Genomic DNA, 14,806 nt, shown 5'->3' on the forward strand with positions numbered 1-14,806 from the left:
ATTCCAAAATTCCCAAAGTTCCAAAATCCAAAACACGTCTTGTCCCAAGAATTTCAGAAAAGGGAGACTGCAGTAGTTCCCAGTATTGAAACTGTCCATAGTAACTTGTTTGTTTGTTGTTGTGTGCCTTCAAGTAATTTCTCACTTATGGCGACCCTGGGTTTTCTTGTTAAGTTTCCTCAGAGGGGCTTTGCCATTGCCATCCTATGAGGCTGAGTGACTTGCCCAAGGAGAGAGGGAGATGTTGGAAATCATTCACATCTTGCTACTCTCCTGGATAATGTTATACTACTATTCAGACTCCAATGAGGTGGCTCTGCTATATATCAGAGGCATGGATGCTTCTGTTCTCTCAGATAGTGTGGAGCTGTCTTTAAATATTTGAAGAAACTTTCTTCCTGGATGCATGACTTCTCCAAATCCTGCTTCCTTGTGGGGTTTCTAGGTTTGGTCTCACCTGGTGTGGTAGCTCATGGTGTCACTCACACCCACATCCTTGATCACCTCCGACACCATACCATACAGAATCCTTAGTAATGTTTTTGTACTAATATTACTCATAACTCATACTTTCCATATATCAGTTAATGTAAGGGTAATAGTTGTGACATAAACAATTAGCAAAATAAAAATTATATATTTAAATTATGTCACATGTGCAGCATAAATGTATTTACATGTACATAGTTTCATGTGGTTGAAGAGAAAATTTGGTAAGATGTGATGTTTCTAAAGAAAATTTTAAAATAATATTTAAAAAATAAATTACAATTTTAAAAGTTAAAATTTTAAAAAATTAAAAATCTGGTGACTCTCCTTTCTCCGCCCACTGAGCCTCACCCCACTCATGCCACCTCCAGTATTTTAAAGGGACACAGGTGAAGGCCACAGCCTGTTTATGCCAAAAGGCAGATGTTTGGGGAGCAGTGGTGTCACACCTCCCTTAGGATGTTATTTGATGCAGCCCCTGTTTTCCACACAGATTTGAAATAACAAATAACAAATTATTAGTTATTTGCAATACATTCCCTTATATACATCAAAACCATAACTAAGCCACATTGTAATTGTAATGTAAAGATGGACCAGAAGACTCCTTACCCTCATCCAAGATTCTTTCATGCCACAAGCAAGGTGAATCTTGCCAAAGGTGCCTGGAAAATGACAAGGTTTTGCAATACCCAGCCCACTCATTGTAAAAAAGAGACATGAGGCATGTCAGTCATCACTGAAGAAGGCAACAAGAACCTCAGGGGTCACCAGCTTCTTAACCTTCTGGAAGGAAAATTCTTTGCAGAAAACAGATATAAGTCAGACTCATACGTGAAAGCAAGCATTTGTTGGCTGAGCAGACTAATGGGAAAATATTTTTAACAGTGTAACAGAGTTGGAACTTCACGTGCAACTTACATGCTGGATAAATCAAGGAGGCCCTGTAGTTTGTGATAACACAAAAGTGAATGGAAGGGACAGGCCTGCAATGCTTCAGCGTGGTTTTGCCAATAGGTCTTTCTTTAATTGTATTTGTCATGGTGCAGGTCTGATAGTTCCCTCTTAGAACTCCTTAGCAGTCCTTAGCACACCACACATGTTGAGTGCAAACTACACACACACACACACACACACACACACACAGAGTGTTGGTGCATTTGTTTCCCTACTCTATCAGCTCTCAGGGCAGCTAAATTTGAGATTGAGAAGCCAGTCAAAGAAAGGTTGTTCAAAATCAGCCCTAGGTTTGCTATCTGAGGTGAACCAACAAATGGACAACCAAGTGAGTATATGCTACCAAAAGCCAGCCCAATTATTTTGACATGTGGAGCAAAAATGCCTACGAACATCTCGTCCCTGTCTGTGTTAGTAAGAACATATTAATAGCACCCTTGACCATTTGCTGCCCTTTCAGGACATAGTAAGCCTGCTGCCTGAGGCAACAGTTCAGGGATCAACCATTAATTTGGGACTAGCCATTGGTTCATATAGGATTGCACATGTTCTAGAGCAGCAGTTCTCAGCCTGTGGGTCGCAACCCCTTTGAGGGTTGAATGACCCTTTCACAGGGCTTGCCTAAGACCACCAGAAAACACATATTTCTGATGTTCTTAGGAACCGAGACACCACAATTTTATGGTTGGGGGTCCCCACAACATGAGGAACTGTATTAAAGGGTTGCGGCATTAGGAAGGTTGAGAACCTTAGTTTTTTCCCCTTCTCTAGCCTGGAAGAAGGTAGAGCCCTCCCTCCAATCCATCTGCCTTGGTCCAGGCCTTAGAGGGAGAGAAGAACCACTGGACCTCATCCCCTTTCCCTCCATCATTCCCTTCTCCTTTTGTTTCGTGTCTTTTAGATTGTAAGCCTGAGGGCAGGGAACTGTCTGATTAAAAATAATATTGTAAGCCGTCCTGAGAGCCATTAGGGCTGAAGGGCAGGATATAAATACCTAAATAAAATAAAAATAAAACCACTGTTCTAGAGTCTTGAGCAGGGATAGGAATTATGTGGTCCTCCAGATATTGTGAAACTACATATCCCATCAGCCTTAGCCAACATAATTGATGACAGAGAATGTTGGGAATTGCAGGCCTGCAAGGTGTTGTAAAATTGTACATCCCAGCAGCCCTAGGCAGCATAACTGAGAATGAAGAATGTTGGGAGTTGCAGTTCAGCAACTTCTGGAGGGCTGCACTTTGCTCACCTCTGTTCTGGAGAAATTACAGCTCAGTAACTGGAGAGCCCTGCACATTTCCGTTTGCTGTTACGATGGTCAGAGTGTGATAAAAGAATGTGGTTTCCTCTTAAGCATGTGAGAGCTGATGGGAACAGTTAGTTAGACGGAACAGGCTTCTCACTTCAGAGTTCTATGCTTTTGTCTGACATCTTCCTCCACTTAGCTCAGGCTTTTCCTAGTCCTTTGCAGCATGGAGGCCCCAGGGCTGGCAATCCTTACAGAAGACAGCAGAAAAGTATGTAACCTTTTAACAGTAGAATGCTCTCTTTCAGTCTGTTAAGATACTGAAATCACATGAAGTGTGTTAGATATGATCTGAGCTAGCAAACTGCTTTGTGACAGCTTAATAGAATCAAATTTTAGTTACACAACCATCCTCTGGTGTATGTTCTGCTAAGAGGCCATGATTACTGCACAGCTGGATTTCCAAAATGAAAGCTATTTCTCTAGCCATAGTATGTGCTAGTCTCTTCTTTGTGAGAGCAGTGATATCTACCTTTGACTCATCAGGGAGTGTGAAGAATCTAATGGTAGGGTTCCAGTCCTGGAAAAGAAATGGGATTATGTGTAAATCTAGACAATCACTACTATGTTCTCACTAGATCAGTAATATGATATTGTGTTCTGGATGCTGGTCTAACTGGACTGCAACCCACTGGACATGGGGTGCATCACAAGCTAGTAATTCTTCCTTACTGTTTTATCTGAGGTTACCAGATCTCAAGGTATGAAACCTCTCCCTGTGGTCTCAGGACAAGAAGAATGCTGTCTTGAAAAGACAATGTTTTTCCCTTGAGTACTATTGATACCTGCTAAGAGAGCAAAATGGAGGAAAGAATGAATGAAAGAAAAGGGAAGATGGTTAGCCAGGAGTTATGGACAAGAAAGGGAAAAAAGAAAGCGGGGCAGATTTAAGCAGTATATATATATATATATATATATATATATATATATATATTGTGAGAGAGAAAGAAGCCAAGGAAAAGAGACACTAGAGAACAAGATAAATGTCAAGAAGAGTTGAGGAGATGGGAGGGGAGAAGAGGAAAGAATATGAGAAGTGAAATAAAGAATAAAATAAAAAGAGAAAGAAATCCAGTGCCAAAGCACTAAGCAGAGCTGAAGAAGAAAGACAACCACATTAATCTTTTTCCTAATAATGATGCAAGCCTTGTGCACCTCAGACCAACTTTGTCTCCCTGGACTACAACTCTTGCAGGTTGTTAAAAGCAGTACTGGCAAATGTTCAGTTAGCACTGAATTTGAAAACTTAATTTCCATCTTGATAATTATGTTCTCCGTGTTGATACTTTGTGTTTGTTGTTTTTATGCAGTGCTCTGAGCAACTATGGTTGATATTTAAAGGGGTCATTCCGATGTCATTTTTTTTAGCGGAACTATGCAAATAATCTCACTCACGCATTCTAGGTTGGTTTTTCATGCTATGGAGATGCATCTATGTGCATGTCTGGGAGTTTGGTTGTTCACATCTGTGAGCACTCGAATAAACATGGAGTTGATGATGCAAATGAATTCGAAATGCATTCAGGGCTTGCAGAGTTTAATCTCGGATCTATATGCATCGGTAATTCACGCTGCCAACAATGCAAATCTTAAAAAAAAAAAAAAACCTTGGGAAAAAGACTAGTATCAATTACCCTGGGTTAAGTAGGGTTTTTGACAGCCCTCCTTCAAGTTAATTGGGTGCGTTCAGGATGCATGTGAACAACAGAGATTCAACCCGGATTCATCCTGGATTATTTTCACTGTCTCTATAACCCCAATGACATGGTATCGCCAGGGATTGCCACTAGGTCTCTGGCTTTGGCACTGAAAAATCAGAGTCTGGGATGCTTCTGACCTGTCAACCCTAGTTTTACCTGATCTCAAACTTATCCTTTTCTGAAAACCGTGTGTGTGTGTGTGTGTGTGTGTGTGAATGAATGTGTGTTGTACAGATTATTTATTTTTATTTTTATTTCAATATTTATATCCTACCTTCTATCCAGAGATCTTAGACCAGCATATAGTAAAACCAAACTGACAATTGAAAACTGCATGAATAATGAAAATCATTTCAAAAGGTCAAAAACAGATTAGGAATGTGTAGGAATATAGGTAAATTAAATAATCAGGTCATTTTAGCTTACCCTGGAAGTAACATAATAGTATACTTCTGAGAGTTTTAATACTAAGATGTAACTTGTTATATGTGGTATTGTATATTATAGGTATTTGTATTTTCTGTAGTAGTAGTGTATTTGTTATGTACTTGTCTTGGTGTGTCACTTGGATTGTTTATAATTAAAATTAAAAAAGGTCAAAAACAGATTAAAAGATATAAGAAAATATATAGTTTAAAACAAATTGAAGGCACATAACATGCAAGGATTTCAGTAAAATCAACCAGTACCCAAAAGTGTTTGTGAACAATCCTGTTTTCACTTGGCACCTGAGCAGCAGCAGTGTTGTTACCAATTGGGCCTCCAAGGGGAGGGTGTTCCATAAGTGGGATGTCACAGCAGAAAAGGTCTTCTCCTGTGTCTTCCAACACTGTATTGCCCAGACTGATGGGACACTGAGGAGGCCCCCTCTAGCAAACTGTAAACATTAGGGGCCCTGGTGGCGCAGTGGTTAAATGCCAGTACTGAAGCCACAAAGTTGTGAGTTTGATCCCAGAGGACTCCCAGGTTGACTCAGTCTTCCATCCTTTCATAGGTTGGTAAAATGAGTACCCAGCTTGTTGGGGGCCATTGGCTTACAGAATGCTTAGTTCACTATGAAGTGGGATAGAAATGTAAATACTATTGTTATCTGTTAAGCAGGGGATGTCCTCAGCCACTTGGGACTTTAAATGTCTTTACAAGCAACTTGAATTCGGAGCGGAAGTGAATTGTCAATACCTGGCAATAGTGGGGAATATAGACTAGCATGTGTACGTTAATTCCAGACTGCTATGGGAACAGTAGGGGAACTGACTGCTTTATTGCCTTTTTGTTAGGGGCAGGCGCTCTGTCAAAAGTGCATCTGGACTGCTTTTCCATGCAGCTCAGGGAGGGAGAGCAGCCGAGAGCAAGATATCATTACACCTAATTAGAAATGGTGGGTTGTCAAAGCAGCCACACTTTTTCTTTCCTGGAACAGGAAGGTGTTTTTCGTTCTTCATAAAATAGGGCATATTTTATCCCATTAAGTTCCAAGATGAGATTCACGGAATGAGTGCAATTTTTTTATTAGTCATCATAACTTTGTTCCGTCTCCATGGTGGTGCCAGCACTTATGGCTAGTTTTCTATAGCTGGCAGTTCCTCAAGCTAAGCAGATTCTCCTGAGTTATTTTCCAACAAATTTTTACCCAGTCAGTTTGTTCTGAAAATAGTGGAAGAACACTTGCCTAAAATGAAATAAACAACATTTTTAGCCTTTCCTCCTCTTGTGCAAAGTATAACAGTGCAGTCTTATTAAAGAAAAGTTCCATTTTTTTCAAGCTGTTGATCACAGTCTCCAGATATCACTAACCATGAAAGACCTCAGCTTTCCTTGAGAAGTGCTTGTTGCCATGAAGTCACTTTTGACAAACGTGAAAGCCAGTAGGCCATTGCTTTTTAATATTACTGACAGACAATAAGCTTTTGAAAGCAAGCAAACCCTAGTGGAGCTAAGAACATCTTATTTTGAGAAAAATGACACACTTAATTTAATGAGGACAGTGCAGTATGAGATTGAGATAGATAGATAGATAGATAGATAGATAGATAGATAGATAGATACATCTCTCAGATGTACTGTCCTGATCACTAATCCTAGTGATGTGGGAGTAATGTGTACTCAGTGGTGAGGGGGGGGGGGATTTGTTTTCAGAGGCTTATTTTTTCAGGACCAAGATGGAAAAACATTTTTTAAATAAAAGCAATGTTGTACATTTTCTTTGAGCTCTGTCTTCAATTTTATTTTTTTTTAATGTACAATGTCAGTTCATAACATTTGGCAGCTTGTGGTTCAGAACAAGATCGTGTCCTCATCCATGTACAAAAGTCACTGGGCTGTCAGTGAACTCTTCCTTAAAAACTGGCAGCAGGACAGAGTCTTCTTCCTGCACCATTCAGAATAGCTTAGGAACATGCAAGGCAGGCCATGGGGCTAGCAACTCCTCAGATAGCTTGCTTTGATACCACTGCATCAGCTACCTATGGTGACTGCATCACTCTGTCTAAAGCCAAGGCTGGGCCTACATAGCATCCAGTCAAATGCTAGCATATATCCATTCAATAGGTGCTGCCATGTTCCATCCAATTGTAGGAGCCCATAGGGGTAGAGAAATGAGTAATAGCAGAGTGGCATAGTATCTGGGAGACTTGCACCCAACACCTTGCCTTAAGAGTATCTTTCTCAAGCTGTACACCTTCCCACAAACTGTGAAACCGTGAGTCTTGGGTTTGAGGCCTGGGAATCCCTCTTCCTTTGGAAAACAGATGCCAGGCATGTTGTTCGCACTGGCACACAGATTCAAGGGATCGTGGATCCTTCCACCCTTGTGCCACTTACACATACTAGTGCTAGGGGACACCAGTGTTGATTTGGGCCCATGGATCTCAGGTATAGGCTTTGAGGGAAAGGTTGGGGTCTCCGGCTCTTTAAGTGATGTGAAGTCTTTAAGTGATGCTTGAGGTTAATGGCAGCACAGGTTCCTCAGCCCCTGAATCCATGCCCAGGTTACTGCTGGACTGGGAGAATCTTAGAATCTTACAATTGGAGGGGGTCGCAAGGGCCATTGGTTCAACCTCCTGCAATGAAGGAATACACAGCTAAAGCACTCCTGAAAGATCTCCATCCAACTAAAGAGATCCAAAGAGGAAAAGGCCAGACCCACCCCAAGGAAATCTATCCCACTGTCAGACAGTTCTTACAGTAAAAATGTTCTTCCTAATGTTTATGTGAAATCTCTTTTCTTGTAATTGGAATCCTTTTAGTCTCTGTAGCAGCAGAAAACAAGTTTGCTCTATCTTCCACATGATATTCCTTTCTTATATTTAAAGATAGCTATCATGTCAGATCTTAGTCATGTCCCATAAGGCTTGGTTTCCAGGCCTTTGATCATCTTGGTCACCCTTCTCTAGACATATTCCAACTTGTCAATCTCTCTCTTGAACTGTGTTGTCCAGAACTGAACACAATATTCCAGCTGATATCTGACCAAAGCGGAAAATAGCGGCAGTAATACTTCCCTCGATTGGGACACTATACTCCTGGTGATTTAGCTCAGAATTTCATTGGCTCTTTTGAGTGCTGTGTCACACTGTTGAGTAATGTTTACTTTGTGGTCCACTAAGACCCCTAGATCCTTTTAATAACTGTTGCTTTCAAGCCATGTTTAAATGTTTTTGAGCATTTAATTTTTCTGCCTAGTACCTTACATTTATCCTTATTGAAATTCATTTTGTTAGTTTTGGCCCCATTCTCTAAGCTCTCCAGAAAAGTCGTTTTGAATTTGAATTCTGGCAAAATTCAGAGGTGTCCCATGCTTTCTCCCCACCTGTGGAGGGGGAAATTGCCCCATCATTGATTCTCTTTAGCAGTCTGTTTCCATCTGAAGGACATAGCAGGAGGAAGGCTAGGAACAGCAGCAAAAGGAGTACTATTAAAGGAGAAAGGTGGGAGAACCCCATCCTCTCCTGAGATTTGATTTACAAGTATGCTAAGAAAAGCTTAATGCACAGCCACAGTGTTGTCATACTTTTTTAAAAAGCAGCTCTACCTTGGTTCCTAGTTATTGCTCATTTGTTGTATCAAGCAAGAATAGTGAGTTTTTGTTGTTGTTTTTTTAAATGGAAGTTCAGAAATGTTGATGCCACAGCCTAATTGTTAGTGGATTTGATGTCCTTCAATGATGACATATAGTATAGTATGACCATTATGCAAAAGGATCTTGTAGCACCTTTGAGACTAACTGAAAGAAAGAAGCTGGCAGCATGAGCTTTCATAGGCTTGAGTCTGCTTCCTCAGATGCATGGGGTGAAGTAACTCTCTCTTGCTCTCTAAATTGTACATACGTATTTCGATTTCAACTGTAAGCTAAATGTAACCAAAAGAAACATGTAGCCATTGTTTACTGACTGTAACTTGTATAAAAGGATAATATGTCTGTTTCTCTCTCTCTCTCTCTCTCTCGCTCTCGCTCTCTGTGTCTTTAAGTCACCTGTTGACTTAGGGCAAGCCCTTTAATTTCCATCTTAATTTCCTAGGGTTTTCTTAGGCAAAGAATACTCAGAGGTAGTTTTGTTAATTCATTCCTCTGAAATATAAGCATGTTTAAATTTCTCTATACGATAGCAAGAGTGAGCAAATAAAAACACACAAAAGTACAAAATAACAGAGTGTTGCATACATTGTGAAACAACACTGTCAGTTTAAAAGATCTTGAAATCTTAAAAAAGAGATGCCTTAGGCAATAAATTCGACACTGCTGACAAACTCTCTTCTACAAAGTTGTATGGTGTACTTCTTGATAAAGTAGACACTTGGACCACTGTTTACATGTTCTAAAACCATCATAGGTATAGAATGGATTACAGGGATGAAGAAAAATCTGTTTGGATATACCTGTACACATATTTCTTTTTTTTTTTCCTTCCATAGATGGACCTGTCCCATAAATTTACAAAGAAAGAGGTAAGACTGCTAATGTTAATTATTCCGAATAATGGCAGACCAGGCCAAAAGTTTGTTCTGGTGCAGCATGTGTTTTCTCATGGTGGCCTATGCATACGACTCCAGAAAACCAACAAGTAGCACTTCAAGAGGGCAGCCCAGTGCCTGGTCACCTGAAATGTACTACTTTGAACCAGAGAGCTCCATTTAGCAAACTCCGTTCATTTGTCTAAGCCCCACTGAAAGCCATGAAAAACAGTGGCCATTCCCACCACATTTTATGGCAACACATTTCATAAGTTAACTTTACATTATGTGGTCTTTTGGGGATTTTTTTTCTGGCTCTCAGTTTCACTGGGTAAGTTATTATGGGTTGATTTTTTTTAAAATGGAACAGTTTGTAAACACTGGATATTCTATATTATATTTTGTGTAATAATACACAAAATATACCTGAACCTATTATAAAATCAGCTTGTGGATACTTTGGGGAACAGTTGTGGAAATCAGTATATCTAGAGCCATGGATTGGCCCAAAATATTTTGCAGCCTGAGACAAAACATAAAATGGCACCCACAAACTTGGTTCTGAGTATAGAAGCTAGTTGGCCAGGCAGTTGAATTTTAATTCAGTGCTCTTGATGGGATATTGTCCACCATCACACCTCAGAGAAGCAGGCTAGTTTGGGAGGTGTAAGACTGGCTGTGTGGCACATAGAGCTCTGTCATCTAACAGGAAGGGAATGATGCAGAGACACAGGATAAAAGATAGGTTGCAGCACTTCTGCAGTTGATTCCATTTCCTCCTGGAGCTGGGAGCGTGAATATTGATACCTTCTGCTTTTCCTTTCTCTGGCCACACCACACTAGATTCTTCTTCCCTCATTGTGGTTTACTTAGCATTGCTTAAAGAACATGTCCAGAGGCTTAGAAACTGCAATTTTGCTTCATCTTTCCCCAATCCTGGTTAAAGAGTCATAGTATAGAACAGAGACAAAGTCTCAGAATGTAGAAAAGAAAGATGATGTTATTCTTGAAAACAACATGTATTGGCCCAAAAATGTTTTTATGGCTCCTTTCAGGGGCTCTTAAAAGAAAAGGGGACAGTACATAGGTAAAAAAAGATACCAAGAGACAGGTTACAATTTGCAAAGTCAATTATATGTGCATGTACCTTACATCAAATGTACGTATAAATTGTCTCAATTTAAAATGTGTATTGTACAAAATAAACTTGTGTAATTCCAAAGTAATAGTTACATTGCAGCTTTAAAATCAACTGGCCTACATACCCTAAAGGCACCAGAGTCCATCTGATCTTGGAAGCTAAGCAGGGTCATTCCTGGTTAGTACTTGGATGGGAGACTGCCAATTAATCCCAGGTGTAGGCTATATTTCAGAGGAGGAAACTGGCCAAACCAGAATATTCCTTAATTAAGAAAACCTTATGAAATTTGTGGGGTAACCATAAGTTGACAAGTAGCTTGAAGGCATACAACACATTTTTTAAAAAATCAATGGAAATGTCAAACCGGGATGCTCTATGACAATAAAAATAACATATTTCCAGACCAAGAAGGAATAAAAAAAACATTGGATGTAATACACAGAAGTGTTATGTAAGAGATGATAAAATGATTGCATGTAGAATGAAGATGAACCCCAAATTCTAAAAAGTGAGGTGGAAGCTGCAATAAGGGAAATGGCGAAAAACAAATAATCCAGAACAGATGATATCCTAGTCAAACTGCTGCAATCCACACTGACAGAGTCAGCTACAGTGCTAACATATGTCAATAGATATAGAAAACAAAATGATGGCCAACAGATTAGAAATTATCAATATACACCCCATCAACAAAAAAGAGACACAAAGGCTGCAGCAATTATAGGACCATAGCACTAATCTCCCACACAAGCAAAATTATGGTCAAAATTCTGCAACATAGACTCCAACCATACATGAAGAGAGAAATTCCAGAGGTCTAGGTGGAGTTCAGAAAAGGAAGAGGCACTAGGGACCACATTGCAATGGATAATGGAGCATGTGAGGGAATTCCAAAAGAAAATCGGCATGCGTTTTATACACTATATAGCAAAAGCTTTGACTGCATAAATCATGAAAGGCTATGGAACGCCCTAAAGGACATGGGAATGCCAACACATCTGATAGTCTTGATGAGGAATTTGTACTCAGGACAAGAGGCTACTGTCAGAACAGAACAGGGAGAAACGGAATGGTTCCCAATTGGCAAAGGGGTCAGGTAAGGCTGCATCTTATCGCCCTATTTGTTCAACTTATATGCAGAACATATTGTAACAAAAGCAGACTTGAACACAGAAGAAGGAGGAGTGAAACTAGGAGGAAGGAGTATCAGCAATCTAAGATATGCAGATGACACAATAGTACTAGTAGAAAACTTCAGACCTGGAATAGTTACTAAGGAAGTTCAAAGAAGAAAATACAAAGGCAGGCTTAATGTTGAACATATAATGATCACAGAGAATCTACACAAATTCAACCTAGACAATGAAGAAATAGAAATAGTAAAAGAGTTCTCATACTTGGAATCAAACATTGATAGAAATGGGGACTGCAGCCAGGAAATCAGAAGAAAATTAAGAATGGGGAAGGTGGTTATGAAAGAACTGGAAAAGATCCTAAAATACAAAGATATACAACTAAGCACAAAAGTTAGAATCACACAAGCCATTGCTTTCTCTTTTACATTTTTTCCTGTTATTAATTGTTCTTTTCTTAAAAAAATAATCAGTGCATCTTGTGTTACAGCCTTATTTGAAACTATTGCTAATGACAGTCTCTGGATTGCAGCTGGCACCTAAGTGACCTTGATTAGTTTAAAAAATCTTCCTCCCTTGTATAGTTTATTTTAGTCCTTAATAAGTGATTATATCATGAATTATTTCTTAAGGACTTAGGGTGTGAACAGTCAAACCTCAGATAAGTGTTTTGGTCGCTAGTTTTTATAGAGAGAGGTGCAAAGTTTTGTTCTTTCCCTCCTAATGGTGATGTTCAGGAAGCTGATCTCATTGGCGTGATAGTGAGTTATCATAGTGAATGTTATTTATAGAGTTAACCCACTGAAAAATGGTTTCAAAGGCTCCTGACTTCCTGTCCAAAAAAGGAAAACATAAGCTGTGAATCTGTACCAGCTCACTGTATTGTTTTTATAAGGACCGATGAAGAGATAATATTTTTCTCAAAACTTTTCAAGAATTTGGATTGCCTGCCTAATTGCATGAGAAAAAAAAGCCCAAATAGAGTGGGAGAATAGTGGTTTTCTCTGTGCCTCTCCGTATGCCATCATAGCACTTCCATTCTCTTCCTGAGGGAGCTGCTCATACAAGCGTGTCTTTTGTTGAATGAATTTTTCCAGCACAACGAAAGGCAACAGAGCATGATAGGCCAGAGAGGGTTTCCTCAATATCATCAGTTCAAGTTAAATGGCTCCTTCTAGGGCTGTGGTTCTGCACTGGGTTCCTTCTAGGACTGTGGTTCTGCATTGTGAAATGTGGGCTTTACATCATGAAATGCTAAGAACAGCCCTGCAAGCTGTGGAATAGCACATAGGAAGATGGTTGATTATGACAGACACACACGAAAATGACAACCTTATGGTGTCCCCAAAAGTTCCCTTTGGATTATCAGACCAGCACAGTAAATTTTGTGTGGACAGTAATTTACATGATGTTGACTTGGTTCTTCTGATCATCTCCTAATGTGCTAATTATTGCAGCTCACTCTGCTGTATGAAGAAGTCCTCTATACCATTCATCATCGCTTGGGCAAACCAGATCCAAACCATGTTGCTGATTCAGATGAACTGTACGCATATGTGCAGAAGGTCAGACTAAATAGTCAAATCCATCCTTCTCATTGTCCAACTCTAAATCTAACTCTTTATTTGGATTGTGAATTTTTCTTTATCAGCTTCTCTCACACATGCTGTGTGACTTGTTTGACCTTTCTTGTTCTTTCCCAAGTGACACCCCAAGACAGGTGATTATTCTTTGTAACATCATAAGCTTCCTGTCGTTCCCTTGTCAAAGAGGAACTGCAAGCCAGTCATGCCAGAAGCAGGAACCCACAGTATAGGACAAAGCTGTAGACCCTCTGTGATTTTATTCCCTAAGACAAACTGGGTTTTGAGAGAAGAAAAGCAGTATTTGACACCACCTTCCTTACAAAAAAAAAAGCCACTGGGAAGCTAAAAGAAAGACATTGGGTTGGAACGATCTAGAACCTGCGTCTAGATGTAGCATATTCTGTAGTGAATTTCTGTCAAACTAGGGGGGAAAGCCAGGATTAACATACACCATTCCACATTATCCAATGCTCTGACTCATTTCCAACTAATTTTTTTAAGATCAGTATCACATATTAATATAGATGAAGAAACCGACATAGTTAAAGATTTTCTATACCTTGGATCAATCGTTAATCAGAACCGAGATTGCAGTCAAGGAAGACTATAGCTAGATTACCGCATTACACTCTTATAGTGCAGCTATTCCACTTTAACTGCTGAAGCTGCCTCCTGTTGCATTCTGGGATTTGCAGTTTAAGAAGGGACATTCAGAATTCTCAGCTAGAGAGTTTTTAGGTCTCAGTGAACTACAAACCTCAAAATGCAACAGGAGGCAGCCAGAGCAGTAAAAGTGGAACTATAATAGGGTAATGCAGTAATGTGATAGAACATGGAAGGGCAGCTATGAAGAAACTAGAAAAGATCTTGAAGTGCACTTCACTGAATAATGATTAGAATTGCCCATGTCATTGTACTTCCCATTTCTATGTATGCTTGTGAAAGCTGGACGCTGAAGAAAGCTGACAGGAAGAAGATGAACTTGATAGAAATGTTGTGCTGGAGAACAGTTCTACAGATACTGTGGACTGCTAAAAGCACAAATAAATGGGTCCTAGAGCAAATCAAACCTGAACTCTTCCTAGAAAACAAAATGACCAAACTTTGGCCTTATCATGAGACCATATGACTTATTAGAAATTATATTAAAATAGAACACAGATGGAAAAGAGGAAGACCACATTCCAAGTGGATAGACTCAATCAGGAAAGCTATGGCTCTCAGTCTGCATGAACTGAATAGGGCTATCAAGGATCGCATCTGTTGGAGATGTCTTATTCATAGGACTGCCATAAATTGAGGCCAACATGAAGGCAGTTACTATACAACACATCACACAAAAGAGTTGTTCATCTTTCCTCAATATCCTGTCTAGTTTGTATGTTTGCCTCTGCACTTCCGCCTTCCCCCATATTGATTTTGTCATGTACTGTTCCTATCCAACCATTTTCCCAATCTGTTTTGTAGTTTGCAATCTGTGTAGTTTGCAATCTCAGTGCTGTGATATAAAGTTTTCCCCCTGTGGATTTTTTGAGTGGGGGCAG

General features: G+C 39.7%; 1 protein-coding gene across 1 annotated transcript in view; it reads left to right on the forward strand.

The window, feature by feature from the left end:
* The first annotated feature begins 2,928 nt into the window (after positions 1-2,928).
* Positions 2,929-14,806, forward strand: part of UNC13D (unc-13 homolog D) — a 53,267-nt gene continuing 41,389 nt past the window's right edge. Inside the window, exons 1-3 of the mRNA XM_089535904.1 lie at positions 2,929-2,963; positions 9,364-9,396; positions 13,134-13,241. Coding sequence (XP_089392030.1) covers positions 9,364-9,396; positions 13,134-13,241 — 141 coding nt within the window. The 5' untranslated portion in view covers positions 2,929-2,963. The remainder of the gene's footprint in view (positions 2,964-9,363; positions 9,397-13,133; positions 13,242-14,806) is intronic.

Source organism: Sceloporus occidentalis, unplaced genomic scaffold (genome assembly GCF_023333645.1).
Source record: "Sceloporus occidentalis isolate IW3139 unplaced genomic scaffold, rSceOcc1.0.p SCAF_1, whole genome shotgun sequence".
NCBI classification, from domain to species: Eukaryota; Metazoa; Chordata; class Lepidosauria; order Squamata; family Phrynosomatidae; genus Sceloporus; species Sceloporus occidentalis.